Source organism: Curcuma longa, chromosome 1 (assembly GCF_044706935.1).
Source record: "Curcuma longa cultivar G26 ecotype Majalengka, Jawa Barat chromosome 1, ITB_CL_G26_1.1, whole genome shotgun sequence".
Classification (NCBI taxonomy): Eukaryota; Viridiplantae; Streptophyta; class Magnoliopsida; order Zingiberales; family Zingiberaceae; genus Curcuma; species Curcuma longa.
The window spans coordinates 8,404,244-8,420,160 of record NC_133861.1 but is presented as its reverse complement, the minus strand read 5'-3'; the positions used below and the strand labels follow the sequence as shown (position 1 = coordinate 8,420,160).

The 15,917-nt window shown below is 35.7% G+C and overlaps 1 protein-coding gene and 1 pseudogene across 1 annotated transcript; both read left to right on the top strand.

Annotated features, from left to right (window-relative positions):
- The first annotated feature begins 5,000 nt into the window (after nt 1–5,000).
- On the top strand, nt 5,001–6,220 carry LOC141811631 (adenylate isopentenyltransferase-like; annotated as a pseudogene).
- Nucleotides 6,221–10,325: 4,105 nt separating this feature from the next.
- Nucleotides 10,326–15,026, top strand: LOC141822412 (AP-3 complex subunit delta). Its single transcript, XM_074709892.1, has 2 exons — nt 10,326–13,316; nt 14,850–15,026. Exon 1 carries the CDS (start codon nt 10,398–10,400, stop codon nt 13,269–13,271), a length of 2,874 nt encoding a protein of 957 aa, XP_074565993.1. The 5' UTR covers nt 10,326–10,397; the 3' UTR covers nt 13,272–13,316; nt 14,850–15,026.
- The last annotated feature ends 891 nt before the right edge of the window (nt 15,027–15,917 follow it).

Here is a 15,917-nt window from a genome sequence, read left to right as displayed (position 1 = left end):
GAAATGAAATGAATACTGACCCCCTTCCAAAACTGACCTTTGGTCCGGCGTGGAAACTGCAATCATTAAGATGAAACATTTAATAAGGGGGTTCTGGGGGAGGAAGTTTCACAGTGCCCCCTTAAGGTTTGTTTAGAGCACACGAAGGAAGAGGAAGGAAGATAAGGAGCAGGAGAAAAAATTTTGAATTTTATTTGAAAAGGAGTGAGGGAAGGAATAGTAAAGGATAAGTTTTAATCTTTATTATTTATGAAAAGAGAAATTTTTTTATAATTTAGAGTGTAAAATAAGAAAGATAATTTTAAATATTATTTATTCTAATTTTATTTTATATTTAAAATATTAATTTCTAAATAACTTATTTAATTTAAAATTTTAAAATTTTTCTCAGTATGATCTTTTTGTTCTTTTCTTCTTTATCGAAAATCTCAGTTCGTTGTTACGTAACTATAATTTTTTTTCTTTATTCAATAAATTCATAGATTAATCATTATCCAGTTGTGAATATATCCGTCGCTTCAAATCATTATCACATGTTGCAATAATATAATATTTATGATGTTTCATTAAAAAACTTATAAAATAAAAAAATCAGTAGATCAGTAATATCTTCTTAAAATGATACGTAAGTCCGCACACTGAACACGTAGTTCACTTAAAATATGTAAATTAAATTTATGAATATAATTTATTAGTTTAGTAATGAATAATACGATGAACTATTCTATAAAAGAATTATTTTTTATTTAAAAAGTAATTAATTTATATTTATAAAATAAATATTAATATTATAAAAAATAAAATTATTGCCTACTTTAAAAAAAGATGTATTTATAATTTTATATATTTAATTTTTATTTTATTTCTATTCTTCTAAAATAGAATAACACTAATGAATATTTTTTTCTTTGCTTTCTTTTTCTACCATTTCCATTAATGAACCTTCCAAACAAAGTCAAGACCTTTAGTTGTGTTTGCCTTTTTGTTCTGGAAAAAGAAATTAAGGGGATGAAATGGAAAAGAAGGGAATTAATTTCTTTCGCAGGCTTTACATGGATTTCGTTCATTAGTCTTGTAAATTGGGAATTAGAGAGTAAGATATGTTTAAATAGGCAAAAATAATATTTTTTAATGAAAAAAAACATCTTTATTTTCATTATCATTAAAAGCGTGCTATATTTTTTTAAAAATAAAAGAGTACTCTGTATCTCAAAATATTCTATTATGGTCGTTTTAAGTAAAAGCGCTCTAACGTATTCAAAATTACTAAGTAATCATAATCAGAATTATTTTAATATTGATCAAAAGTATTCAAAATATTAGTGAAAATTATTCAAATATTTGTAAAAACTACTTTAATTTGATAAAACTAATCTATCTTAGTGAAAATTAATAAAACATTATTAAAGTAGTTTTGATCATCATTTTGACTCAAACTGTTACAACTTTGATTAAAACGGCTATAATATTACCAAAATTATTTGGAATTAAATATCTTTGACCCAAATTGAAAGTTGTCTATATTTTGATCAAAGTTATTCTAATTGTAATAATTTTGACCAAACAACTATAACAATATTAAAATTCTCTTATTTTAATATCATTAAAGTAGTTTAAGTCAAAAACTATTCTAACATATTCAAAATTACTAAATAATCATAGTCAAAATTATTTTAATATTTTATCAAAACTACTAAATAAAAATTATTTAAATATAAATTAACTTATCCAACTTTATAAAAATTAATCAAATATTATGATAAAAGTGCTACAATTATTGAACTAATTTTGACTATAAAATTTATAATGTAAAGCAATTTCAATCAAAGCTACTATAATATAAATACAAAGTTGACTGAAATTGTTTGAAGTAGTCTTTGATTAAAATTTAAAATTATTCTATGTTTTGACTAAAGTTATTCTAATTGGAGCAGTTTTAATTAAAATTATTAGAATAAGTGTAGTTTGAGATATAAATCGTGGATATATATTTTCTTCAAAATGGAGCAGTCTTTTCATGAAAATGAAGTTTTAATGTTTGGTCTTTAAAAATCATACTCTTTTGTTGATTTAAAATGTATCCATCTAAACAAATACAACATATATATTAGCCTTGGATTTAACAAAAAAGGCGGGGTTTTAAAAAAGTAATCACATGCACCTCAGGACGTCGACAAAGAAAAACATACATAGGGCGCGCGTTCACGCTGAGGTCAATGGTATATAATTCAGTGTCATCGCGAGCGACATGGACCTTAATACCGGGTCAACGTCCCCCCTTTAATGAACCTGTACTTGATTTATCTTCTCACAAATGATCATGAAGCCGACTGTGTGGGATCGCTAAGGTGACGAATTCTACCTACAAAAAAGGAGAAAAGTAAATAGAGGGCATTCTCGACACCTTCAGGCGGCTACAACATAGCTCGTGCTTTTACCCGAGATATGATACGATGGTAAGAGGTGAAATAAAGAGTGCAATGGCGGAGCCATGCCCGGGTAATCTACCCGGGCTGATTCGAACTCTTTAGACTACGTTGACGAGATACCCGGGCTAACTCTTAAATTTTTTTTCTTTCCTCTCTAAATCTAAGTTTTTTTTCTTCTCGTCGCCGTCGGACACCCGGGCTACAGCCCGGGTAGAACAAAGGGTGGCTCCGCCCTTGAAAGAGTGGAGCTATTTTGGAACATAGTTGAGTTGGTTATTTGATTATAGTGGAACAGAGTTGTTGAAGTGGGCAAAAATTGAATTTCGATAAAATCGAGGTAATGCTCTTCTCCGTCGTGGCTAGTGGCAGAGCCAATCGGGACGATTTACCCGAGCTCATTTCGGATTGTGAACTATGTCGATACAATACCCAGGCTACCTTTTTTTTTCTTTAAATTTTTTTTTACTTTTGTCTGTAAATTTTCCTTCTCCAACGTTGTCGGACCCCGAGCTATAGCCCAAGTAGTTCAAAGGCTGGCTCCGGTCTTGGTCGTGGCTAACTATAACTTTTCGATTTACCTTCTTATAGATGATCGTGAGATCGATCATGTAGAGCTGCTGGGGTGGTGAATTCTACTTTTTACTAAAGTGATAAAGGATGGAGTTATGTTAATGTCTACTCAGGCTATAGTTCAGGGGTTCGACGGCGTTGAAAAAAAAAATTTAGATTTACGGCGAAAAACATTAAAAAAATTTAAGAAAAAGAGGAAGACAATCCGAATAATGACGTCAACATAATGCTCGTGGCTCACAGCTGACTCCTAACATGCTTGTTTTGTAAAATTTAATAAATCTTTTAGATCTCAGTTTTCAAAATTTAGATATTTAAAATAATGATGGAATGAAACATTCTAACTGTTAAATTATAAAATAAGCAAAATAAAACAACTTATTTTTCTTTAAATTATTCATTAGATATTACAATAGAATCATAAAAATTATCCAATTTCATCTGAGTTATTCTTTTCATCCTATGCATTGACACAAGGAGTAAATTGATATTTGCTAAACTATGAGAATAGCGGTGAAAATTGTGTAGGGGACAAATTAAGCCAAACTTTCTGTATATTATATTATTTGGCCTGCCAAATAAATAAGCCAATGAACAACAAACAATAGACTAGGCTGTCTCAAGTATTATTCAGGCCCTAGATAAAAAAAATATTTAGACCTTTAATTTGAAAATAAGTCTAAACCAACTGTATAAGACAATATGTCATATTTTAAAAAATCTTTAAGATTCAAATATTTTTCATTTAGAAAACAATTTTAACTTTTTTAATATTTTATAAACAATTAAAAGACTTATTTTGAAGGATAGAAATGATATGATTAAGAATATAATTAAAATAATTAATTTTTAAAAAATCATATAAAAGTTTCACCTTATTAATTTTATTCTTATCAAATTATTTACTTCTTCTAATTACATAATTTTCATAAAATTTTAATTCTATATTTATTTAATTTGCAATCTCTTATATGGGAATTCCTGGACAAAATTCCTTTTGTCCTTTATTATCTTCTACCAAAATTTTAATTATTTTTTATTTAAAATTTTAATTGATTTATTTGAATTTTGATTTTTAATATTAGTAACAAATCTATCAAATTGAATAATTCTTCTATTTTTTCATACATGTCTATTCAAAATCCTATTTTCCATATTTATATTCAAATAAAAAAATATATAAGTCTATAATATATATATATTTTTAAATAAAATGCTTAAAATTAAAGGAACAATAAAATTTAATTTACACTGTGTACATTTAATTTGATGATATTTTAAAACTTGACATTATCATCTACACAAATATAATAAAAAAATAAATATTAACTTTTATTTTGACTAATTAGAGTGAATACTTGAATAATCAATCTAAATTTAAAAAAATTATATAAGAGATTACGCACAAGTGTTAAAAGAACAATATCTAAATATCAAATTTTATTATGAAACATGCCAAGTTAAATACTACAATTCATAAAAATCTATAAAAATTGACATATCAAGTGCAAAATCTAAAATTTCCATTAAAAATATGAAGAGAATATGAAGGTGATCATTTTTTTAATTTATGTAATAAAAAAATTTGTATATTATTTTCTATCGGTTGGATGAAGAATCTGTATTTCTTATTCCTATTTAGAAAGAGGAAAAACGAATGAGGAAGGAAGATTCCTTTAAGAGTATTTTTAATATGAAAAAGGAAAAATACAAGATCATTGATAGAAGAATACCAATCAGAGAGGAAAAAAATATGAAATCATCGACGACGGTAGAATACATAATTTAAAAAATTAAGATAGAAAAGAGAGAGGATTAATATATATATATATATATATATATATATGATTTTTTTAAAAAATAATTAAAAACAATCTATAATAAATATAATTAAAAATGATTAAAAGTGGACATTTTTTTAAAAAATAAATAAAAATAATATTAAAAATCGAGCTATGTCTGTGCCTTAAGCCGGCCCTGAGTCGATAGTAACGCGTGGAGATGAGGAGGTTGAGCAGAAAAACAAGCGAGCATTGCCTTCGGTCCAGTCCTTACCTTCTTCACAGCTCAAGCTGCTTCCTTTGTCCTTGTCCTTGGCTATATGAGAATTCTACTTAACACAGCGGGCAACGCAGCTCTTTCCGCTTACCTTCATTGGCCATTTCCGGCCAGCCGTGCTCTTGCTACCGCCACCGCTGCGGTGCCGCCGCAGCTGCTTGCATCGCCTGGACACGCGGCGGAGCTCTTATCGCCCTGCACGCCTCTGTGTTCAGGACAATGGCGATGGGACGAAGGAGAGAGTGGTGGTGGTCATGGGCGCTACCGGCACGGGGAAGTCAAAGCTGTCCGTGGAGTTGGCCACCAAGTTCGCCGGCGAGGTGGTGAACTCGGATAAGATTCAGGTCTATAGGGGGCTCGACATCGCCACCAACAAGATGCCCATGGAGGAGCGCTGCGGCGTGGCACACCATTTGCTGGGGGAGCTTCGTCCAGAGGGGGGCGAGCTCCCGCCCGCAGCGTACAGGGAGTTGGCGGCGCGCGCCATCGTCGGTATCGCCTGCCGAGACCGGCTGCCGGTGGTGGCGGGCGGATCGAACTCCTTCATATACGCGGCCTTGGCCGGGAGCTTTGATCCCCTGTGGAGTCCTTTCGAGGCGGGCTGGGGGCGGAGAACGAGGAAAGGGGCAGCCCTCCGGTACTGCTGCTGCTTCCTGTGGGTAGACGTGGACGCGGCCGCGCTGGCGGAGCAGCTCGACCGGCGTGTGGACGAGATGCTGGAGGCGGGGATGGTGGAGGAGCTGGGTCGGTACTTCGAAGAAGAATCGGCGTCGGAGGCGGGCGAGTCGAGGCATCCAGGGTTAGGCAAGGCGATCGGGGTGGCAGAGTTCCGGGAATACTTCCGGGGAAAGAGTCGGGGAACAGAAGCGGCGTACGAGGCGGCCGTGGCAGCCATCAAGGCCAACACGCGGCGGCTCGCGGAGGAGCAGGTGCGGAAGATCGAGCGACTGGGGGAGATGGGGTGGCCGCTGCGGAAGCTCGACGCTACCGCAGCGGTGTCGGCTCGACTGGCGGGATCCATGGCGGAGGCAGAGGCAGCGTGGGAGAGAGACGTAGCAGGGCCTGGCGCCGCAGCCGTGGAGCAGTTCTTAAACGAGACGGCAGCGGTCCAAGAGCACCACCACCATCGGCACAGCGTCCCTTCTCCTCTGCTTTATACTTAGTTCGACTTTTAGGCGCGTCCTTCTTCCACAGACTCCATTGGAGCAGTTCCTAAACGAGGCGCCAGAGGTCCAACAACATCACCACCATCGCCTCATCGTACGTTCTCCTCTGCTTTATACTTAATTCGACTTTCGGCCGCGTCCTACTTCTTCCACAGACTCCATTCTCCTCGTCTCTTTCTCTTCCTTTATTTCTCTCTTCCTCTGTTTTTGTTTCCAGAGCACGGGAAAAGAACAAAAGAACATAAAATACTTATAATTTTGTTTGTTTTTTTTGTAACCTCAAGATTTTCTTTTATCTTTTATCTTTTAGTGGGGAATTTAGAGAGATAAAAGAAAAGAGGAAAGTGGTGGTGATGCGTATGAAGAAGGCAGAGAAAGGTGAACAGGTTGCGGGCGCTTCTGACAACTGATGATTGAGCAGAGCAGGGCAGAAACAAATTGAAACAAGAGAAGGGAATGCAATCGACATTCTTCAATCTTTGCTTTCTCCCTGCATTATTTGCGTTCGATTTTTGACAAACTGTTTCTATTCAAACCAACTGTACAGTCTTGCTACAATGAATCACTAGAACATCATTTGCTGTAATGTTCTCATTTGGTTCCAAACTATCATTTACTTCATAGAAATGTTTTAGAGGTGTTCCATGAGTTTGTTCTAGTTCTTCCTTTTCAGGTCCTGATTACAAATAAGAACAATTTCTGATGCATAGCCTGGAAACTAGATTAGTTTGGCATGTTCGAAATTCATTTGTTTAAATAACTCACAAGTGTGACTTCTTAACAAATGTTTAATATTAAGTAATTTGAATTAGTTGGACAGAGAATCATTGGGGTCGTTAATTGTATTTGCATAGATAACTTACAAACGAGTGTGACTTCTTAACAACAAATTATATTTGCTGAATCATTCTGAGATAATGTAGAAATAAGTAGAATGAGGTGTGACTAGCTAGATTAGATGGTAATGCATCTAATATTAAAGAAATATTAATCTATTTAATGTTAGAAAAAAAAAGGTGTATGTTTATTTTTGTAGAAGAAGAGCGAGTACATTGAAAAGTATAATATTCAAGTACGCATGGACACCCTTTCGGCAGAGTTCCATATAAAGTTTCACAGAGAACAAATATAATATAAATGCATGTGTCTTGATAATGCTCCTTTGACACCAAAATTAAAGAAGTTGTCAGTTAATAAAAAAAAATTAAATGATCTTAATTTTACCTATAGCCTTCGCTCCTTAGCTTGTTTGCCAAATAATATGAGTTAAAATTATGGAGTTTGTAAGAAAAAAGACTTAATTGAAAGAGAAAACTAATACATTAACTTGAAAGCCTTGAGTTATATGGTTTGATATCAATCTAACAAATTTCATATGCATGTATAGGTAAATTATAATTCTCCATATAAGACTAAAAAGTGTTCATTCCACTTCATTTAATGATTTGAAGTTATGGTTTAAAAGTATATCTAGAAAGAATTAACTCTAGTTAATGAAATATGATGGATAAGGGTGAATAAGAAAGTTGATTATCGAATAGACTAATTGACTCTTGGATTAACACTACGTAAAAGTTAAAAGTGGTTATTACTGAGTGTTTTCCTCTGCTCTCAGTCAACATATATAGTTGTTGACTTGTATGATTATTGAGAGTGCTCTTTTATGATTATAATTGTGAACATATAAAATTAATCAAAAGATACGGCTTTTGTGGGATTGGAGTTGGTTTGGATTTGGTTCGAGCTAGACTTAGATTTCTTTTAAATTGATTTGATCTGACTCAAAATGTAAAATTCATCTAAGTTAGATTCAGGTTTTATTTTGAACTAGTTAAATAAAAAGTTTCTAACTTAGTTTTTAGGTCATGGCGAGACATAGAAGCCTTCTTGAATATCGAAGCAACGATCATTTTCTAAGACAAAACTACAATAAGAACTTTAAATTTGACTAGCTTTAGTACAATTCTTTGGTCTAACTAATTTAGAATAAGGTAAGTTAGTTTTAGCTAGTTCTACTTGATTAGATGCACTAGGTAGGGTACTCTTTATCCTTTCTAAACTTGCATCCAATCGAGTTTTCTTAGCATACTATTATCTTAACCAACTATAATACCAATTTGTAAGATCAAACTCGAAGCTAGAGGAGGATCAATAGCATTATAAATTTTACAAGCTTAAACTTGAAAAGAACAATAAGTAAATAAAAATTAATATTAACAGAGTAATACAATGGAATAAAGATAAATAATTTATCAAAAATAAAACTCTTGCACTTATTCTAAAACAACAATTCAAGAAACACAAATTAAGCATTCTCAATCTCTTATCCTAAATGAACAAATTAAGCATGCAAGGATTTTATCAAGAAACACAAATTATAAGGATGCAAATCATTCGATTAACTTCTATCTAGAAAAATTTTAGAGGTGGAGAAACTTTAAAAAGAATTTAAAAATTATGCATACAAAATACAAGAATTTACTACAATAAAGTAATAATGAAGTTATGCTAGTGTTGCTATTTTTAGAAGATGAGGACGATGTTGCAGCACGTTGTCAAAGTAGCATCCAAGGAGAATCGTGAATATGAGCATGAGTAAAATGGTAGCAAGTCAAAAGAATTGATGTGAAAGCTCTGTCTTGAGGCTCCTTTTATAGACATTCTTCGGATGCTGATGTGGCATTCCCTAGTCAATTGAACCATCTCTGATCACTTGGAAGGTTATTGATGTGGTTGTCATATTTATTCAATAGTTAATGTTATTCGTGGTCAACCTGATATTTATTAGAAAGCAACAACTGACCTAACATGAGCTGACCCAATAGGAATCAACCTGATAGGAGTCGACCTAACAAGAGTTGATCCAATAAGAGTCAACTTAGGAGGGGTCACGCCAAGGAGCCAACCCAACAGGAGCCAACCTAGCAAAAGACGACTTGGCACGCATTCGACTTCCCAAACAACTTGGTCATGAACACATCGCAGAGCCATTCCATCCCCTAATCTCGGACCATATAAAAGGGATGATCAAATTACCTAATCCTCTAATACTACCACTTATGCTCATTCTTTTAATCCCTTCTTTTGGTTTCAATTTTTTAAAATACCTAAAAGCTATATCATACTTTGATATTTATTAAAAGGCGCACCTATCTTTTTTTAATAAATATTTAAAATAATCCTCTATCCAATCCGCTTTTACTAATTTGTTGTTTAATCTCATTAATAATCGACTTGATGAGATTTTAATTTATTGTTAGTTCATAAATGCTTTTGGCTAGCTAGCTGCTAAACACTTGTATCTAACAATGTTTGACAATGTTGATAGTCTCTTAAGTCGATGCATTTCTTTTATCCCTTATTCGAGCACTACAAGGCTATCAAATACTTTGATAATAAGTGTTTGATGACTTTAAAAAATTTCCCACGAGCACAACGCTTCAAATATTTGAATGAGTGTCATTACATATTTAATGGTTCTTTGATATGATTACCTTTGATTAAAAGTTTTTAGTTAAAAATACTTAATAATTCTAAATATTTAAGATTCAAATCAAATGAATGGTATTGCACCTAAGTGGTTCTCGTGAGTTTATATATAATACCTTTTTTTCTTAATTTTGAGGTTCATAAGATTACCAATACTTTTGGTTAAAAATATTTAAAATTTTAGTAGTTTTATGTCAAATTAATATCTTCTATAAAAAAAATAAAATTCGCTATCTAATGGCCCCACAACTATCTACGAGGAGGTATATCGAGAAATTACAATTGATCATGATGAAAGAAAATATTGTCTCGATTTCGTCAAAATTTAAACTTTTATCCTCTTTTATAATTCTATTCCGTCGTAATCAACTCAGTTGTACTCCGGAGTATATCAAATTAATATCATTGCATCCCAAATGGGTTGGATAGAGAGATTTTAAAAAATAAATGTGTCTTTTAATAAATATTACCCTTTAATTATTTGTTAAAAGTATTTGGATGTTCCATAGTAAAATGCAGTTGAAAATTTTCATGGACTATTTTTCATAAAAGAAAAGAAAAAAAAAAGAAAAAGAAAACTGTGAAATTTTCCCACAAGATCGATCAGATCTATCGGCCGGCCGGGCAGCAGGAACGCCGCACTGAGGCCCCAAATTCCAAACCCCTTGCTTTCTCCGCCGCCTCCATGGCCGCAACGGCCGCCGTCACCACCACCTCCTCTCCTTCCTTGGTCGATACCCTGTTCCAGCGATCCCTCGACGACGTCATACGAGCCCTCCGCTCTTCCCCCTCTTCTGCCTCCGAGGAGGCGGTTGTCTCCCGCGCCCTCGACGAGATCCGCCGAGAGATACGCTCGCCGGACCTTGACACCAAATCGGTATCCCTCCAGAAGCTCACCTACCTGGCCTCCCTGCACCACCTTGACCTCTCCTGGGCCGCCTTCCATGCCCTCGAGCTCCTCCCCTCTCCTTCCCTCCCTCACGCTCGCATCGGTTACCTCGCCGCCTCCCTCTCCTTCCATCCATCCTCCACCGACCTCCTTCCCCTTGCCACCCACCAGCTCCGCAAACACTTCGCCCCGTCCCCCTCCAACCCCCCAGCCCTAGCCGCCCCCGCCCTCCACCTCCTCGCCCTTGCTTCATCTCCTGATCTCGGTCGCCACCTTGCATCCGACCTCCTTCCGCTACTCTCCTCCCAGTCCGCCTCCAGTTCCCTTCGGGCCAAGGCCGTGGCCACTGCCCTCCGCACCCTGGCCGTCTGCCCCGACGTCGCCCCCGTTCTTTTCAAGCCCCTTGTAGATTGCCTCTCGTCCTCAGATCCCCGGACTGTCTCTGCTGCTGTTGGTGCCTTCTGCGAACTCGCCCTAGCGGCTCCTGACCCGTTTCCTTACCTTCCCCTTGCCCCCGAGTTCTACCGCCTCCTTGTCGACTCCCGCAACAACTGGGTCCTCATCAAGGTACTCAAGATCTTTGCTCGTCTTGCACCCCTCGAACCCCGTCTAGCCTCCCGCATTCTGGATCCAATTTGCCAGCTTCTTCGCCGCTCACATGCCAAATCACTCGTTTTTGAGTGCATAGGTACCATCCTCTCCAGCCTCGCAGACCATGAAGAAGCCGTGCGGATGGCCGTGGATAAAGTGAAAGAGTTCTTGGCATCTGACGATGATCCTAATCTTCGGTACCTCGGCCTTCGAGCCCTGTCTATGCTCGGATCAGCTCATCTGTGGGCGGTGGAGGAAAGTAGGGAAGCAGTGATAAAATCGCTGAGTGATCCTGATACTAACATTCGGGTTGAGTCATTGCACCTCATCGTGGGAATGCTGTGCGAGAGCAATGTTGTGGAGATCTGCAATCTGTTGAACAAATATGCTATGAAGTCCGACCCAGAGTTTGCAAATGAGATTATAGGTGCGATGCTTGTGACCTGTGGGAAAAATTTGTATGAGATGATTTTGGATTTCGATTGGTATGTTGCTCTCCTTGGGGAGATGGTGAGGAACCCACATTGTGCCAAAGGGGAAGAGATTGAGAGGCAGCTAGTGGATATTGGATTGAGGGTAAGAGATGCAAGGCCAGAGCTTGTCCGTGTGGCTCGTGACCTTTTGATTGATCCTGCGCTTCTTGGAAATCCTTTTCTCTTCAGGGTGCTGTCTGCTTCGGCTTGGGTTTCCGGTGAATATGTTGAGTTTTCTAGGAACCCTGTGGAGCTAGTGGAGGCACTGCTGCAGCCAAGGACTAGTCTCCTGCCATCGCTGATAAGAGCTGTTTATATCCAATCTGTATTTAAGGTTATGTCGTTCTGTTTTATTTCTTTCATTGAGCAAATACAAGCTGTTGAATTGTTATCTGTCGGAGGCTCAACTCAAAGATCAGAGAAGAATGACGAACTATCTGATACTGTTCCCGTTAAAAGCCCAACTGAAAGTAATGTTTCTGAGGGTGATCATGGTGATACAACCGCTGATACTGCTGTCCTCTTAGATTCAATTGATAAGAAGACAAATTTCACACGTGAATCTATTTCCCATTTGATGAATTTGATAGAGACTGCAGTGGCACCATTGTCAGAGTGTGAGGAAGTGGAGGTTCAAGAACGAGCTAGGAATGTTCTTGGACTGATATTCACTCTAAGAGAAACTCAGTTTTGGAATATTGAAGCTGCGCATGAACTAAAAAGTGATAAAGAGCTCAGTGAAATTATAGAACTTCTGGAAGCAGCATTTTCTGAAGAGTTAGGTCCAGTATCTGCAAATGCTCAGAAGAGAGTATCCGTGCCAGAGGGTCTGAATCTTAATGCAAATCTTTCTGATCTTTCAAAAATTTTGACTGATTATGATCTCACTCCAAGTGCATCAATATCATTTTCTCTTCAGAGTTATAATCTGCAGGAGACTAAGGAGGATTCTGTACTTGCAGTTGAGCCTAGTTCCTTGCTTGCTGAACATCGTAAACGCCATGGGTTATACTATATTTCCACTCAGAAAGATGATGATGAATTGAATGATTATCCACGTGCTAATGAACCTCTTTTGCCCGTCGATCATGGGGATGCCATTGAAGATCTTGTGAAGCTTACCACACCATCACTTGTTCCAAGAAAATCAAAGCCCACAAAACCACGACCTGTGGTGATAAGGTTGGATGAAGGAGATGGCACCTCAACTTCTCATTTGACTACAGTGAAGAAATCTGACGACTTGTTATCTGAAGCAATCAGAGGGGTTCTTTTAGAAAATGAAAGTCAGCCATCGTTATCTGGAAAACTAGATACATCTTCTAAAAGAAGACAGAATGATGCATCTGATAATAGTGAGTTAATTTCTCAGCAAACTGAAAGTGTGACTTTAGAACATGGAAACTCAAGTTCAAGGAAGAGTAGACAACGCAGAATCCATAAGGAAAGAAATGAGAGCCATGGCAAGAATGAGGATATTGAGAAGAGTTCTAGACACTCCATTAAGAGCAGCCACCGACATGGAAGACATAAACATAGACAGAGAGGGGATGTTTCGGCAGACATTGTTCCACAAACATCAGTAATCCAAGATTTTCTTTTGTGATTGTTGTTTGCCTACTCTAATTTGGCTGTCTGGTTTCTCCTAAAGGTTTGTGCCTTCACCTATGGTCGATTTGCATTTACTTGCCTTCATTGTTAGGCTTTTTTCCTTCTATTGCTACTATGTAGTCTTCTTTTGATTATTTTTTCTAATTTTATTTGCATGTTTAATCTCTTTAATCATATTATTGAATGTTATATGTAAGTTTTTCTAAAAAAAGACAGATTGTCTACAAGGATTAACAAAACAAGTTTATTTTTTTTATCTTCAAATTAGATACAATCTCTGCTGTTTCAACAAAGTTGAGTCGTCTGTTTTTTTTTAATGTCAGTGCAACTTATATAATTTGTTTTCAGGAATTTAAATGAGAATAATGCTTCTTTATTATCTAGTGTCTTTATACATATTTGTGGTTTTCAGGTGCAATAATCTTTAGATTCGTAGTCAGTAATGTATATTTGCATGGCACCATTCCAAATTATCAAATATGCTATCTCAAGGAGTGGTTTCTTACTTTTTCTCTTCTTCCTTCTACATATAACGATATTGCATCTATTTTCATTCATGAATCTTGGGTAAGCATGTTATGTTCATGTGTATTGTTAACAAAATAAAATTATAATATTTTGTTTTGTTGATAAAGACTACTATGTTTTGGCATCCAAATATTATCCTGGTATGCCAGCTGTCTCTGACTTCAGGTTGGTGGTTGATAAATTTAGAAGCACTTTCAATATTCAGAGATGATGCATAATCAATGGTCTTCTCACTCTACACAAGTTTGTATGGCTGACTTAATTAGAAGGCATGTAACAAGCCATTGGTTAAAAAATTATAACAAGTCATTGTTTTGACAACTTCCTTCCAAAGAAATGTTTCTCCCATCTACATTCGCTGGAAGTTGTCAAAGCTATATTTATTCTATCCAACATTGCTTGGTTCTCTGTTTTATTTTGCATAAAATTTCCATCATTAGTTTGTGCAATAGTATTGTCGTGTACTCTAAGAGGCAGATTTTTCTGAGTTATTTCATCATAGAAGTATTAAACAAAAATCTAATCAGTGGAAATTTCTGGAAAATGGTGTCATTAATTCTGCTGTACTCTCAGCCCCACAATGATTAAGAATCAGCTTTCAGTCAAGAAACCTCCATTGTGTATTCTCTTCATTAGTGAAACAAGTGTTGATTTCAAGCTAAATTCTGAGTAAGTTTCTAGCAATAGACTCAATGAACACAACGTGAAGATTTCATAATAACTGTTTCTTTCCTTTTTCGTCTTTACATATTGTCAGCTAAGATACTTGTTCTATTGTCTTGCTTGTGGAACCTCTCTTCCATTGTCAGAATTTAACACCCAGAAATACAGAATTTTTCATCTTTACCTTTGTTGAGTAATCATTTTTGTCAGCCTTCAGTATTTTTCACTTCATACTCCATTAGCTATCTATTTTTCAACTGAAGTGAAAGAAAATGCAACTTGCTACTGCTGCGTTAAAACTAAGATAGCTCTATTTAACTTTGTGTGCTGCTGTCATTAAACTTCACATTAATCAACTGACTGTTTTGTATTTCTATCCTAGGCTCAGCATTTTTCGCCATATCAGCAGGCGTGCAGAGTTGTTTTTTATTTTTTCTTGTCTCTGATCGTGTTTAAATTTAAGTACCTTGGTTCATCATACTGCACAGCTGAAGTCACATGTGTATCTATCTGCGGACATATTGGACATGGTTTTCTCTGTCTAATCTCTTAAAAGGAATCGACTGTATCATCCTTTGTTCTTATAGCGTTATCTGTTAACGTCTTCGGTAAACATTTCGCATTATCTGTTAATGTCTTAAGTAAAAATTTCCGTAGGACAAACTGTGATAGTATACAACAATTACAATTCAGTTTATTTGAGGAGAAAACAAGTCGATCCTTTTTAGGCTTCCTTCTGTATCATATTCTACGTGATAATGACATGACATAACTGGGAAGCATAAGTTGAAAAATACGATATATGTGTCATCTCTCCAAATCTTCAAAACAAAGGCTTCAAGACACGTTTGGATATTTACAGTTTGAATGAGCATATGTAAAAGTGAACTACTTTCTTTGAGGATTATGACGATTTAGATGAACACATAAATATTATAAAAATATGCTTAGAGAATTAAGATTTGATTGAGTGCTAGTGAAGGCCGATAGACCATCGTAGAGTTAAAATTCAAATAAACATAAATAGAAATCATCAAGACATATTAAGATAACTAACCCTCAGTATATAGGCAGCAAACGCCTTAATGACTTACTCATATACTCAACAATAAGCCAAATAAAATCATTAAGATGTGCTTGAAGGTTTAAAGTATTTTAAAGTTATTTTAATTTGATATGAAAAAAGTTCAAAGCGGTGTATTTGACTTAAAGTTTGTGGGCAATGAAAGACTTTCAGATTTGATTTTATTTATGTTAAAGTAGATTTGATTTGACAAAATGGCATTGGCGTCCAATATAAAATGAGAGAGCTCAAGAATAAGGACATTTTGGTAAATTAACAAGGTCACACTTGATTTGGTCAATTTTGGTTTTCACACACACATAAATTTAGAGTCCGAAGGGGACTAAAATTAGTTATAAGTCAAAAAATTTTATTAGAATTAGTCAT